The following is a 13,708-nucleotide window of genomic DNA, read 5'->3' as shown; positions in this document are numbered from 1 at the left end:
CCGATCCCAATGGTCGAATGCTCTCATCATAAAAACCTTTGGCAGAACTGTGGGCTATCAGTTTCTTTCCCAGCGTGTTCGTGATCTCTGGAAGCCCAACAATAGACTTGACCTTGTTGATCTTGGCGAAGATTTCTTCCTAGCCCGTTTTGAGTCCAACAAGGATCTCGACCATGTCCTGAAGAATGGTCCTTGGTTTATAGGGCAACATTTTCTGGCTATAAAGGCATGGGAACCTGAATTCAATGCCACCGAGGCTAACCTTTCACAGGTGGCCATTTGGATTCGCCTACCTCGGCTGCCTATAGAATACTATGACCCTGTGATCCTCAAAAAGATTGGCTCAAAGATAGGCCCAGTCCTCAGAATTGATGGACACACTGCCACAAACTCTAGAGGTAGATTTGCTCGCCTATGTGTCCAAGTATGCTTAGATAAGCCATTAGTTAAAAACATACTCATCGGTAAGTTCAAACAACCAGTCACCTATGAAGGGATTCACTCCCTCTGTTTTTCATGCGGTCGTTTGGGCCATAAAAAGGAATGGTGTCAATATACCATCAAGGAAGTCCCCAAAACCTCTAGCCCAGAGCAGCAGAACGTTGATAACGCATGCTCTAGTAATACCCAGCCACAACCATCCTCCCATGGTACTGAATCACCTTCCATGGAAACCCCTCCATCTGAAGAAAAGACTGACGCCTTTGGACCATGGCTACTGGTGTCTAGGAAAAAGCCTACTGCCAAGAAACAACCTACTCCTATAGGCAAGTCACTTCAGCCACCTTACCATCCTGTTCCTTCTCCCACACATCAAGGTCCCGTCTCTCAATCCAACCCGTCTCCCCATAAAGTAAATGAACCAGAACCAAGTGCCAGTAAAGGCAAAAGGAAACTAGTCACCGCAACTAGACAATTTCAAAAATCAACCGTTATTTCTAAGCAAAAGCCATCCAACTCCTCTAGGGGTCCCACAGCCCGGCCCATTAGTCAAAATGGGAAGCAGACCCTAAGGCCCAAGCAAACTCTGCCCTTTTCTCCAAATGACCGTAACTCAGCTGGATGCTTTAATCCAATCTTTTCCTTCCAAGCTCACGTTGAACCAACAGCGCCGCTCTCCCAAACTACCTCTTCTCCAACCTCATCCTCATCACCTGACTTCTGTCCTCAAAATGCCTTGGGCTATCTGGCACAAGAACAAGGCTGTGGAACTGGGAGACTCTATGATCAACAATATACGATGGGATCCACTGATGATCTACGGGTGGACGGACAAAAATCTGATGGAAGCCTGGAGCTTCATCTTCCCGCTGACGGAGAAAAGCATAATCGACGGATGCCTTCCTCTGACCGATCCGGCATGGTTTTACACTCCCAACCCATGGTGGAGATTCACTCTGGATCGTCCACCTCTGCTACCCATAGGACAGAGGACCTCCAGCAACTCAAAGATTCTCTTGGAGAAAGACCTCTCCGAAGCATCGCTCGACCTCATGGAGAGAGAGCTTGTGCCGTTGGAGATATGTCAGAGGAAATTCTTGACCGGGGAGTACACTGGAGTTCTGATGCAGGGCACCCTTCCCCAACTGAAACTGATCCAAACCATGGTAGCAACGGCGAGCTTCACCATTGGCACTCTGACCAAACAAACTCAGCTGAACCTCCTGGAACACTCTGTCACTCTGATGCCGGGAATTCATGTGGGCAGGGCGGAGCTTCGACAGGTGGGATGGAAGTGGATGACTTCCAGGAGGGTTTTCGCTCTTGAATGTGAGTCCTTCGAACATCATTTATCTCCTAAAATGAATATTTTAATATGGAACTGTAGGGGGGCCATGAAACCCTCCTTTAGAAGCTGTATTCGTGATCTAACTAAGTTTCACTCTCCTGGCATTGTGGTTGTAACTGAGACCCGAATTAGCGGATCTCGAGCTGGTGATATTCTCCGATCCTTGCCCTATGATGGTATTCACACTACTGACCCTATTGGCTTTGCTGGGGGTATTTGGCTCTTATGGCGGAAAGACATGGCCGACTTGGAAGTTCTTGCGGCCACTGAGCAAGAGATTCACGCCATTGTCAAGGTAAATAATTTTGATCACCCTTGGCTCCTCTCTGCAATTTATGGTAGCCCTAGATTTGCTGAACGTAAGATTCTTTGGGAAAACTTGTGTTCTGTTTCTACCCTCCATAATCTTCCCTGGGCCATTGTGGGGGATTTTAATGATGTTCTCAACGACTCTGAAAAATTGGGGGGAAATAGAGTTAACATGACCAGGGCTACAGCTTATAGTGACTGCATGAGTTCTTGCAACATGATTGATCTCGGGTTTTCTGGGCCCATCTACACCTGGACTAATCGTCGAGATGCCAATGGGCTTATCCAAACTAGAATTGATCGTTGTTGGGCCAATCCTAGTTGGACTATCACTTACCCTGAGGCAAATGTAACTCATCTTCCTCGGATAAGTTCTGACCACTGCCCTCTCCTTTTAAGCTTATCTAGAGCAGTGCACAACAAGCCTCAAAGACCTTTCAGATTCGAAAAAATGTGGCTCACCCACCCGGGATTTCCTGCTATCGTTGATAGGGCATGGGATCATGCTCCCAACCTTGCCCAGGCCATCTCTTCTTTCACAAATTATGCCACTGTTTGGAATAAGGAGGTTTTTGGAAATTTATTTGCTCGAAAGAAAATAATTCTAGCTCGCCTTATAGGGGTCCAAAAAGCCATTGCAGTTAAGCCCTCCCCCTTTCTCCTCTCCCTTGATCAAGAGCTATCTCTAGCATACTCTGAAATATTGAATCAAGAGGAAGATTTTTGGGCTCTCAAATCCCGCTTAGATTGGCAAACCCAAGGAGACAGAAATACTGCCTTTTTTCATGTCAAAACCATAACTCGCAGAAAGTTTAATAGAATTGATCGACTGAAAAACCATCTTGGCGAATGGTTGACCAATGAGCAGCAAGTTAGTGAGCACATTCTTAATGGGTTTCGGGTGCTTTATACAACCCAACATCCCACTTCTGTTATCCACTCAGATTTTGAGGTCGATTGGGCCGTTACACTTTCTGAGGATGATTCATCTTTGCTTTCCGCCAATGTCTCTTCTCTGGAAATCAAGAATGCCATCTTTTCCCTAAAGCCTTACAAAGCTCCAGGAGTTGATGGCTTACATGCTGGGTTTTTCCAACATTTTTGGCCCACCCTTGAGCAATCAGTCACGGAGGAAATTAAAACCATCTTTGCTTCTGGTGTGATGCCAGCCTACCTAAACCAAACTCTTGTTGTTCTTATTCCTAAGAGGGTTGGTCCTGAACTTCTTGGGCACTTTAGGCCGATTAGCCTGTGCTCAACAATTTACAAAGCTGTGACAAAGATAATCGTCAATAGAATTCGGCCTTTCATGCACCAATTGGTCTCCCCCTTTCAAACTGCCTTCATCCCTGGTCGGAAAGGCCGTGATAACATGATAATAGCCCAAGAAATCCTCCATTCCATGGGGAAAAAAAAGGGGCGTACTGGTGTTATGGCCCTTAAGATTGACCTCGAAAAGGCCTTTGATAGGTTGGAATGGAGCTTCATTAGGGAAGTTTTGCTCCACTTCAATTTTCCTTCTAATCTTATTGCTTTAATCATGGAGTGTATCTCAACCTCTTCTGTTGCAATCCTCTTCAATGGAGGTAAGCTTGAGCCTTTTCTCCCTTCGCGAGGTATTCGTCAGGGAGACCCCATTTCGCCATATATTTTCATTCTTTGCCTTGAATACCTCGGGCTTCTCATACATGAAAAGATCAATAACAAGGCTTGGAAAGCAGTCAAGGCCTCCAGATCTGGTCCGGCTTTCACTCATCTTTTTTTCGCAGATGACCTAATCCTCTTTGGGCAAGCTTCAGTATCCACATCTAGTGCAATAGACGATGTGCTTAATCACTTTTGCCAGCTCTCTGGGCAGAAGGTCAGCAATGATAAATCCCGGATTCTCTTCTCAAAAAACACTCCCCTTGCAATCCGAGACAGCATCTGCAACAATTTGGGCTTCTTAGAAACAACCAAGTTTGACAAATACTTGGGCTTTCCTCTTAAATTTTCTGACCGAGGCAGCAAGGATTTTGACTTTATTATTCAAAGAACCCAAGAAAAATTGGCGGGTTGGCAAGCTAATTTGCTCTCTTTGGCTGGTAGGCGCATCCTAATTCAAACTTCTTCCACTGCAATAGCAGATTATGTGATGCAGGGTGCCCTTCTTCCCAGCAGAGTTTGCCAAGAGCTTGATAGGGCTCATCGTAACTTTCTTTGGGCCTCCACTCCCGAAAAAAGGAAAATGCACATGGTGAATTGGGATAAGGTCACTTCTCCTACTGATCATGGAGGTCTTGGCATTCATGCTTCCCGACCTAGAAATCTATCTCTCTTGGCCAAGCTGAACTGGGAAATTACAAATGATGATCATTCTCCTTGGGTAAGAGTCCTAAGAGCAAAATATCTCTCCAACCACGCAATTAATAACCCTTGGTCCTCCAAAGGGGCTTGCTCTCGTACGTGGGCAGCTTGTAAGGCTGCAAAACCTCTTTTGGACAAAGGACTAAGGAAAGTCATTCACACGGGAATTTCTACTTCCTTTTGGAGTGATACTTGGTGCTCTATAGGTCCTGTCAGGTCCATCTTCTATGGTCCCCTCAATGTTCATGAAGAGGATAAAATGGTTTGTGATTTTATTGACTCTAATGGTTGCTGGAACTGGGAGAGCCTCTCCTTCTCCCCCCCACAATCCTTTATTGATATTATTCAAGCCATCCCCATCAATCTCACCTCCCCTCTCGGTGACACAACTGCATGGTCTCTCTCAAGGGATGGCAATTTCAACTTAGCCTCGGCTTACCTTTTAGCTAAAGGGTTAAATGCTTTGAACCCGCCTACTTTCACCTCTAACTGGATTTGGAAAATGAAAGTCCCTCAGAAAATTATTATTTTCTTGTGGCTTTGTTCTCACAATAGCATCCCTGTCAGAGAAGTCTTGGGTTCAAGGGGTTTAATCTTAGATCAAGCTTGCCCCCTTTGCCATAGTCAAGTTGAGTCAATAAACCATCTCCTTAGAGAATGTCCTTTTGCCGTAAGTTTCTGGAATCAGCTTGGCCTTCCTTCAAAAGTCATTCAGTTTTTTAGTCTTCCTCTTCTTGACTGGCTTCACCTCAATGGTACCTCCACTATTATCTCAAAACGCCATCTTATGCCATGGAAAGTCATTTTCTGTTTTGGAATTTGGTCTCTCTGGTTGAACAGGAACTCTATTGTCCATCAACGGAAGCAGGCAGCCCCCCCCCTTATTAAAGATTGCATTGCAAAAGCTGCGGAATTTTTCTTCCTCACTCAAGGAACTAACTCCAGCAGCCATAAAAGAAACTTGGTTGTCTCTTGGGCCAAACCAAATCCTGGGTGGCATAAGCTTAACACAGATGCCTCTGTCTTGTCTTCTTCAGGCTTTGCGAGTGGAGGCGGCCTTCTTAGAGATTCATGTGGTTCTTGGGTGCAAGGCTTCACTAAAAAAATTGGCACTACTAACTGCCTTTTGGCTGAACTATGGGCCTTAAAGGATGGCCTTTCTATGGCTAGAAATATGTGTGTTGAAAAGCTCATTGTTAATGTGGATGCCATTGAAGTTGTTAATCTGTTATCTAACACTAAAGCCACCAATCGGCTAACCCAACCCATTGTGGATACTTGCAGGACCATTCTTCAAGCTTTCCAGGAGGTCCAGCTGCAACATTGCTATAGGGAGACCAACAAAGCTGCTGATTTCCTTGCTAAACTTGGCCATAGTCTGTCTGAACCTTTTGTTTACTATATGACCCCCCCTTTTGGTATTATGGAGGTCTTATCTAATGATGCTAATGCTGTTTTGTATAACCGAGTCACTCGGGTTGTAACTGCTGATTTTATGTAATATATTTTCCTCTCTGTTTACCAAAAAAAAAAAAAAAAAAAAAAAAAAAATGTGAATAGATTCTTGTTAACGAGCGTTTTAGGAACACAATACAAAAAATATTAAATGTTTAAAAGAGAAAATTAAAATTGACAAAAATTTACTGATCATATGTGGACACAAAATTCAAGGTTGTTGTATTTTTTTTTTTTTAGTGTACAATTTAACTTTATTTTTTGAAAACAAAAATCATTTTTTGCAACAATGATTGCTTTTATATAGGAACTCACTAGGTTACATAGTCTACCCTTTAAAGTCAGATTTCTATTTTTCTCAATTTCACTCGAACAATTGTCAAGCAAACTTTCGAGAATAGCACAATGTACCAATTTCAAACGGTCATATATATATTTCACTCACTTCAAATTCAATTAGGTCAACTTTGTGTCCATTATTGACAGCCTGATGTTTGATTTTTTAATGAAACCAGATTAACTTAGAAATTATTTATGATGATGAAATGTTCAAAAGATCATTAACTTATCATTTTTGAGCAAATAAAAACCTCATCTTTGAATAGCTTTTAACCTAGTTAAACTTAACCTTAATATATGATTATATTGATACCATCCAAATTTGATTAGATTACGATTCTAAATAGTTTTGATATAAGAATTTGTCCAACAAACCTAACAGCTTTTAACCTATATATATTGCTGATTGATAATGTATTTTATAAATTCAATAATTTGATATGAAAAATTGTAATTATATAGGTTGCCCCAAAGCTTCTTATCAATGTCTAGCATCGCATCACGCTTAGATAGCAATTTTTTTTTTTAATTTTTAATTTTTGAATTGTATTTGAGATGATAAATTATTATAAGAATGATATTATTTTATTATACACTAATCATAAAAAAAATCATAAAAAAATTATGAAAAGTTATTAATCCCTCATTTTTTTCAACTATGAGTTAGATAGAAGTAAATTTATTACTGCAAAATAGAAAGATGATGAAATAAAAGTAAATTTGTGAACAACATTATATTTATTATTTGATGAAATAATTTTTATTAAAATGATGTGATATTATACACCCTTTTAGAACTCAATAAAACTAAAATGATGTGCAGTATATATATTCGGTTTGAAGTACTCTTGAAAGGAACTAGAATCCCATTTTCCAATCATGTACTTCTCCAAAAATGATAGCAAAAAATGATGATACGAACACGAAGTACTGTGTAACACTTATATTTTTTTTGATGAATACTGTGTAACACTGATAGGTAGCATTGCTTTATAGCCCTTTAAGAAGTGCAACTGCTCACTGCCAACTGATAATTAGGTAGCATAGTTTAAATACCCTTGTATGATCGTTTTGTAACCTCCTCTTTAGAGGTTGTTTTGCTTTTTAATGAAAATTCCCGTCTATTAAAAAAAGGAAAAAGTCTTGTAATAAGTGACGAGTTGTGACTTTTTCAGTGACACTAGAAAGCTAACTGATAATGCAGCTCATTCATTATTTTCATCCACCACGTTACGTACCATACCTCATTTTGCTCAATATTTATTGAGTGGTGCTTATTATGGAAACTGTGACTTCAATGTGCAGTTTGTGCATGTGAAAGCTTGTACAATAGGAACTGATTTAGTGATTTTTACCCTTATTTATTTGCATCCACCCACTCCATCTCTCTAGACTCTTGACTCTTACTCTCCGAATTCAGTACCATCTCTCTCTCTCTCTACAAGGCTTCAATGGCTTCCACCACCAAAGAAGTAGCCACTGAGCTTCTTCCCCTCATCCGGGTCTACACTGACGGCTCGGTGGAACGCTTGTTTGGTTCACCGATTGTCCCACCATCACCTGATCAAGACCCAGAAACCGGAGTCTCATCCAAAGACATTACCATCTCAGAGAACCCCTCAATCTCAGCCCGCCTCTACCTCCCAAAACTCACTCCCCATAACCAAAACCAAAAGCTCCCCATCTTGGTCTACTTCCATGGCGGTGCCTTCTGCGTCGAATCAGCCTTCTCCCTCTCCTCCCATCGCTACCTCAACAGCATTGTCTCCGAAGCCAATGTTGTAGCCATCTCTGTCGAGTACAGACTTGCACCAGAGCACCCTCTTCCAGCTTGTTACGAAGACTGCTGGGCTGCACTTCAATGGGTTGCCTCTCACTCAGCTGGTAACGGTAAAGAACCATGGCTAATCAATCATGGTGATTTCGAAAGAATTTATATAGGGGGTGACAGTTCTGGAGCCAATACAGCACATAACTTGGCCCTGCGAGCTGGGACTGAGAGCTTGCCCGGTGGTGTTAAAATTTTTGGTGCTTTTCTTTCTCAGCCTTACTTTTGGGGTTCGAAGCCAATTGGATCAGAGTCTAAGGAAGGACATGAGAAGAGCTTGACTTCTTTAATTTGGAGCTTAGTGTATCCCTCGGCAACTGGAGGCATTGACAGTCCACTGATCAATCCATTGGGGCCTGGTGCGCCAAGCTTGGCTGGACTTGCTTGTGATAAGTTGCTTGTGTGTGTGGCTGAGAAGGATATGCTGAGGGAAAGAGGTGTTTGGTATTGTGATGAAATGAAGAAGTGTGGGTGGAAAGGGGAAGTAGAATTGTTTGAAGTGAAGGGAGAAGATCATGCTTTCCACTTCTTCAATGTTGAGGCTGAGAATGCTAAGGCTATGATCAAACGCTTGGCTTCTTTTCTCAAGTAAATCTGTTCCATCATCAGATTACTAGCCATAAGGAATATGCTTGGGACTGTAATAGTAGATATTGAAGCATCTATGAATGCTTCATGAGTCTTGATTATGCTTCATGAATCTTTTCCAACTTTTTTCCTTCAGTTGTTCCAGTTTAATTATGCGGTTTGATTGATCTTTGTGTCAAATATCGTTGGTAGTAAAGTTAGTTTCTTTCGAAGGGATCTGAATTCTAATATATAAGTTAGCTCTTTGTTTTTTTTAGAGGTGGGGTTAAGAAAAGTTGAGAGAAACCATTTTTGGATTTTGAAGCAGTTTTCTTTTTCTTCTTTAGGTCTACGGTACGAGAAATTTTTTACTATATTAACTATTAAGCTCTCTGTCTATCTGACATACTCAGATACTCTTTGATCTTTTTCTTACTCTCGCGTGAGATAGTGCCACTCGAAGAGTCGAAGTTTCTGCCTGCACATGAGATCTAAAATTCTAAATCTAACCCACATTGAAACCCGACAAACTCGGAGATCTACAAGTCAAAATTTCAGAATTTCTCAACCAGATATTCTGTCTGATGGGATGGATGGCTGGGCTGGCTCAACCAATCCAGCTGAAGAAGTCTGGTTTAATTTTCCTAAATCATTGTGCGTGTGATTTTTGCGGTGTTGCCCTCTTTGTTACGTTGTCTTAACGTGCAAAATAAATAAGAGGAAGAAACGTCAAAATTTTTAAGTGAGGTGGCTTTCTTCATGAGAATGCATTCGGTCAGGCTGTGGCGTAAAACACTGGTTTTACGCCAGCCAATAGATTTCTGCCGCATCATCTTTATCACTTAAATCCCTCTCCAGTCTCCAATTATGGAGCAAAATACAAAAAACCCATCCTGCTTCCTCCCTCTTCCATCTTTGCTTGCCTAAACCTCCACCACTACACACACCAAAGCTCACCGCCACAGAGGTCGCCAGAGCTGTGCGTGGAGCTCGAAAACATACCGGAGCTGGAAAATTCATGCTGCACAAACGGTTCTGGACCCTTGCTTAAATTTAATAAATACCATGGCTTATCAGACTCAAAACTTGAGTTTCTAGTTCATTAATTTCTAGTTTTTCAGCATTCAAACATGAACAAATTGAAAAGCCACACAAAGCTACATCTATAACAAATTGCCCACACAAAAACTTATACAAAATAACATGGAAAGAAACCAAGAAAAAGAAAACTACATTATGGGTAGTATTCAACAAAGAGAGACCAATAACAGTTCAACCAAAACTTTCACCCAAAAAATTGAAAAAGGCTCAGAAAAGAAAACCCAGATTCAAAAAATAAACAAAAATAAAAACCCCACACTATTGCCTAGGAACAGATAAAAAAAAAAATCTAATCCCTAATCCTGAATTCAAACCAACAAACCCAGATTGATATATTACTCATTGAAATGAAAATAAAGTGAGAAGTGAGAAGGTATCTTCCTCTTGGAGATAGCCATAAGCTCCATAGATCCACCAAAGGAGAAATTTGGGAACTCAAATTCGAATACAGATGAAGCAACTTGCTTTCCAGATGAGTTTGAAACCAAAATACAAAAAAAAAAAAAAAAAAAAAAAAAAAAAAAAAAGAACATAAATCATTCGGTCATGAGGCTCCAAAAAAACCCATAAATCCAGAAAAACCCATCAATAATTCGAAATCCAAATTGGGGAAAAGGGAAAATTCACGGCAGCTCCGGTATGTTTCCAAGCTCCACGCACAGCTCCGACGAACTCTGTGGCAATGAGCTTTGGTGTGTGGTGTGGTGGAGGTTTGGGCAAGCAAAGATGGAAGAGGGAGGAAGCAGGGCTGTGTGGGTTTTCTATATTTCGCTCTGTGTTTGGAGACTAATTTAAGCGATAAAGATGACATGGCAGAAATCTATTGGCTGGCGTAAAACCATTGTTTTACGCCACAGCCTGACCGAATGTATTCTCTTTCTTCATTCATGACTTTTTAATCATTTTGCTTGTCATTACTTTAGAGTTTAGACACATAGGCATGGAAAATCAGAAACATAGAGACTAGTGCTTTGAAACTTTGATGATAAAAAACATGGCACATTTGTTAGACTTTAATAGATATTATAATGTAATCGATATTCTTATGGCATAACTATTCGATTGTTTAGTTATTGTTTTTATTACAATGAATAGTTATTCCTTATGAATAACTATCCTTCAAAATGAAGAATAGATATTCAGCACTTTTGATAAAGAAAGAAAACAAATTTTTCTTGTTAATTATTAGCTATATCTTGAACACCCTAAAATTAGTGTATTTTAGGAAATTTGACTTAAAAATGATTTAATTACATCTTCTTTTTATACTCTACTAAATTGTGGATGCATATTCAGGGTTCTATTCGTAAATGGTCACCAAACTAATGAATAGTAATACTTATTACATTCCAACTTAATGTATTCCTTATAATATTTATTTCTATTCCCATGTAATAATCATTACATTGTAACAAACGTGCCCTGAAAATGAGTATTTTTTTTTTCTTTAATAAGAGTCAAGTGGGTAACCTTTAAGTAACAACAGTAAATTTCAACTAAAAGAAAGCCAGATTAAAAAGCCTTTTTTTTTTACTATTTAGCTTATTTTTACTATTATTCATGGGTCCCATTGCACTTTTTGGTATTATTTATAAGTCTCACTGTACTATTTCAACTACCTCTAAACTTGCAAAAAATTTTCAATTTCAGTTAAATAAGTTGTTCCCAAACGGATCCATAATATGTGCAATGCTCATAGGTTTTTAAAGGTTCGGTGGCTGCCATTTTGGAAGGTGCGAATGGGCAACAATGATAATTAGTGCTTAGCCCTAAGATTATTATCTAAAAATGAGGATAGAAAATTGGGAGAAAATGATAAAAAAAAAAATGGGGAGGATGAAAAAGTAAAGGAAATAAAATTGGGAGAAAATGAAGATAGAAAATGTAAAAATTATTATCTGAAAACTAGTTTCAATTTAAATTTTTTTTAAATTGCTTTCATATTATTTTGAAAACAAAAACAAAATCCTCCTACCAAACAAGCCTTAAGATTTTTTTTTTTTTTTTTTTTTTTTTTTTTTTTTTTTTCTGTTATGATTCTGTCTTATTAAACACTTTGAATTATATTATTTGGTCATTGATAAAAATTCATTTGATTTGATGTGATCATGATCAATTTATTTGTAATTTCAAGTATGATTTATTTTATTATAACACATTTTAGAATTTTTTTAAAAAAAATTGTCTGATTAACAGATATTCTTAAAGCATTTATTAATAAACCATTTTAGGAAAGTTATAATATCACTTTCATAGAAAATATAAAAAGTTATTAAAAAAATAATTACTTTTTTTTTCCTTTAAAAATTATAACAAGTGAGTAGAGCCTTGTGAAATTTGAGATGTGGATTAGGCAAGATAGTTTATCCCGACATGTGAGTGAGGTAGTAATGGGCTTGGACAACAATCCATCCTCCAACCTTGCCCATCCCATTGCCTCAAAGAATGGCCAACAAACTAATGTTTTTATACTATGTTCCTAAAAAATACTAAATAATTCGGCCAAAATTGGGAATTAACAGTGTTTTTCAAACAATATAATTAGTAAGCACGGTTTTAAAAGTATATAATTTACTAACATCTCGAGTCTCAGAGACTTGATTTTGGCCTATAAATCGAGTCTCAAAAACTCGATTTCCATGGTCTGATCACGTCTGATGTGGCATTTTTTCCACGTGGCGTCCACTTGGAAATCGAGTCTCTAAGATTCGATTTATAAACCAAAAAAATTTTAAGTCTCAAGTCTCTCAGCCATTCCTAGAAATACCAACAAAAAAATAAAATAAAATAAAATAAGAAATCCCAAAAACACAACAATCCAGCACAATCAAATCAGAGGGCCAAAATTGGAAATTAACACCATTTGTCACACAATATAATTAGTGGGTACTGTTTTCAAATTATATTTTTTACTAACATCTCGAGTCTAAAAGACTCGATTTAAGGCCTATAAATCGTGTCTTTTGAGACTCGATTTCCATGGTCTGATCATATCTGATGTGGCATTTTTTCCACATGGTGACCACCTAGAAATCGAGTATTTAACATTCGATTTATAAGCCCGCAGAGAGAAATAAAAAAGCAAGAATCTAGGAAAAACCAAAAAATAAAAAGCGAGAAAACGAAGGAGAAAACATCGCTCAGATATTTTTCTTCCAAATACGACACCGTCCAAAAAAGTCACCGGATCCGACGTCGTTTTTGACAGATCGGAGTCCCCTCGCCTCAGACCCAGGCCGTGCAGCCCTGACAGTGCAACCCAGATGAGGTGAGCTCTCTCTCCTTGGATTCTTTCTCTCTCTAATCTAATGGGTTTTGGGGTTTTTATTTTTTTAATTTGGATTTTAGGTGGTTGTTGGGGGTGGAACCTCGATTTTAGGTGGTTGTTGGGGGTGGATTTGGTTGGATTAATGCTCAGATTTGTGGGTTGTATTTGAAATTGGCTAGTCTGTGCTTGTATTTGATGGTGGTTGATTTGTGTTTGTGTTTTGTACTCCAACACATGCGAAAATTTCATCTTTTTAGTTTGAAAGTTTTACAGGACAAATCGAGTATTAAAGCGTCGATATATAAATCGAGTTTCTAAGATTCGATTTCCAGGTGGACAAAGTGTCACCTCAGACCTGATCAGAACATGAAAACCGACCCTCAAAGACTCGATTTATAACCCAAAATCGACCCTCTTAGACTTGAGATGTTAGTAAAAAATATAATTTGAAAACAGTGCCTACTAATTATATTGTTTGAAAAACACTGTTAATTCCCAATTTTGGCCAGATCAGAGACACAACAATCCCAGCACAATCAGATTAGAGAGAGAAAAAATCTAAAGACCCAGATCAGATAAGAGACCCAGATCAGCGTGGCCTAGGCAGCGCGGTTTGGGTAGCACGGATTGGGTTGCGTGGTGTGGTCTGGCTAGCTATGGGTTGGCTGGATCGAGTGGCTGTGGGTTGTACTATTTTCGATGACCT

At 39.3% G+C, this 13,708-nt stretch overlaps 1 protein-coding gene across 1 annotated transcript; it reads left to right on the top strand.

The window, feature by feature from the left end:
• The first annotated feature begins 7,453 nt into the window (after nucleotides 1-7,453).
• LOC126689354 (2-hydroxyisoflavanone dehydratase-like) lies at nucleotides 7,454-8,908 on the top strand. Its single transcript, XM_050384527.1, has one exon. The coding sequence runs from the start codon at nucleotides 7,690-7,692 to the stop codon at nucleotides 8,656-8,658; it is 969 nt and encodes a 322-aa protein (XP_050240484.1). The 5' UTR covers nucleotides 7,454-7,689; the 3' UTR covers nucleotides 8,659-8,908.
• The last annotated feature ends 4,800 nt before the right edge of the window (nucleotides 8,909-13,708 follow it).

The sequence above is a fragment of the Quercus robur genome, chromosome 6, assembly GCF_932294415.1.
Source record: "Quercus robur chromosome 6, dhQueRobu3.1, whole genome shotgun sequence".
Lineage (NCBI taxonomy): Eukaryota > Viridiplantae > Streptophyta > Magnoliopsida > Fagales > Fagaceae > Quercus > Quercus robur.
Note: the sequence above shows the minus strand (reverse complement) of the source record. Positions and strands in the feature narration are given on the sequence as shown.

Excerpts from the sequence above, each read along its gene's own strand:
- LOC126689354 (XM_050384527.1), top strand. The coding sequence starts at position 7,690 with ATGGCTTCCACCACCAAAGAAGTAGCCACTGAGCTTCTTCCCCTCATC.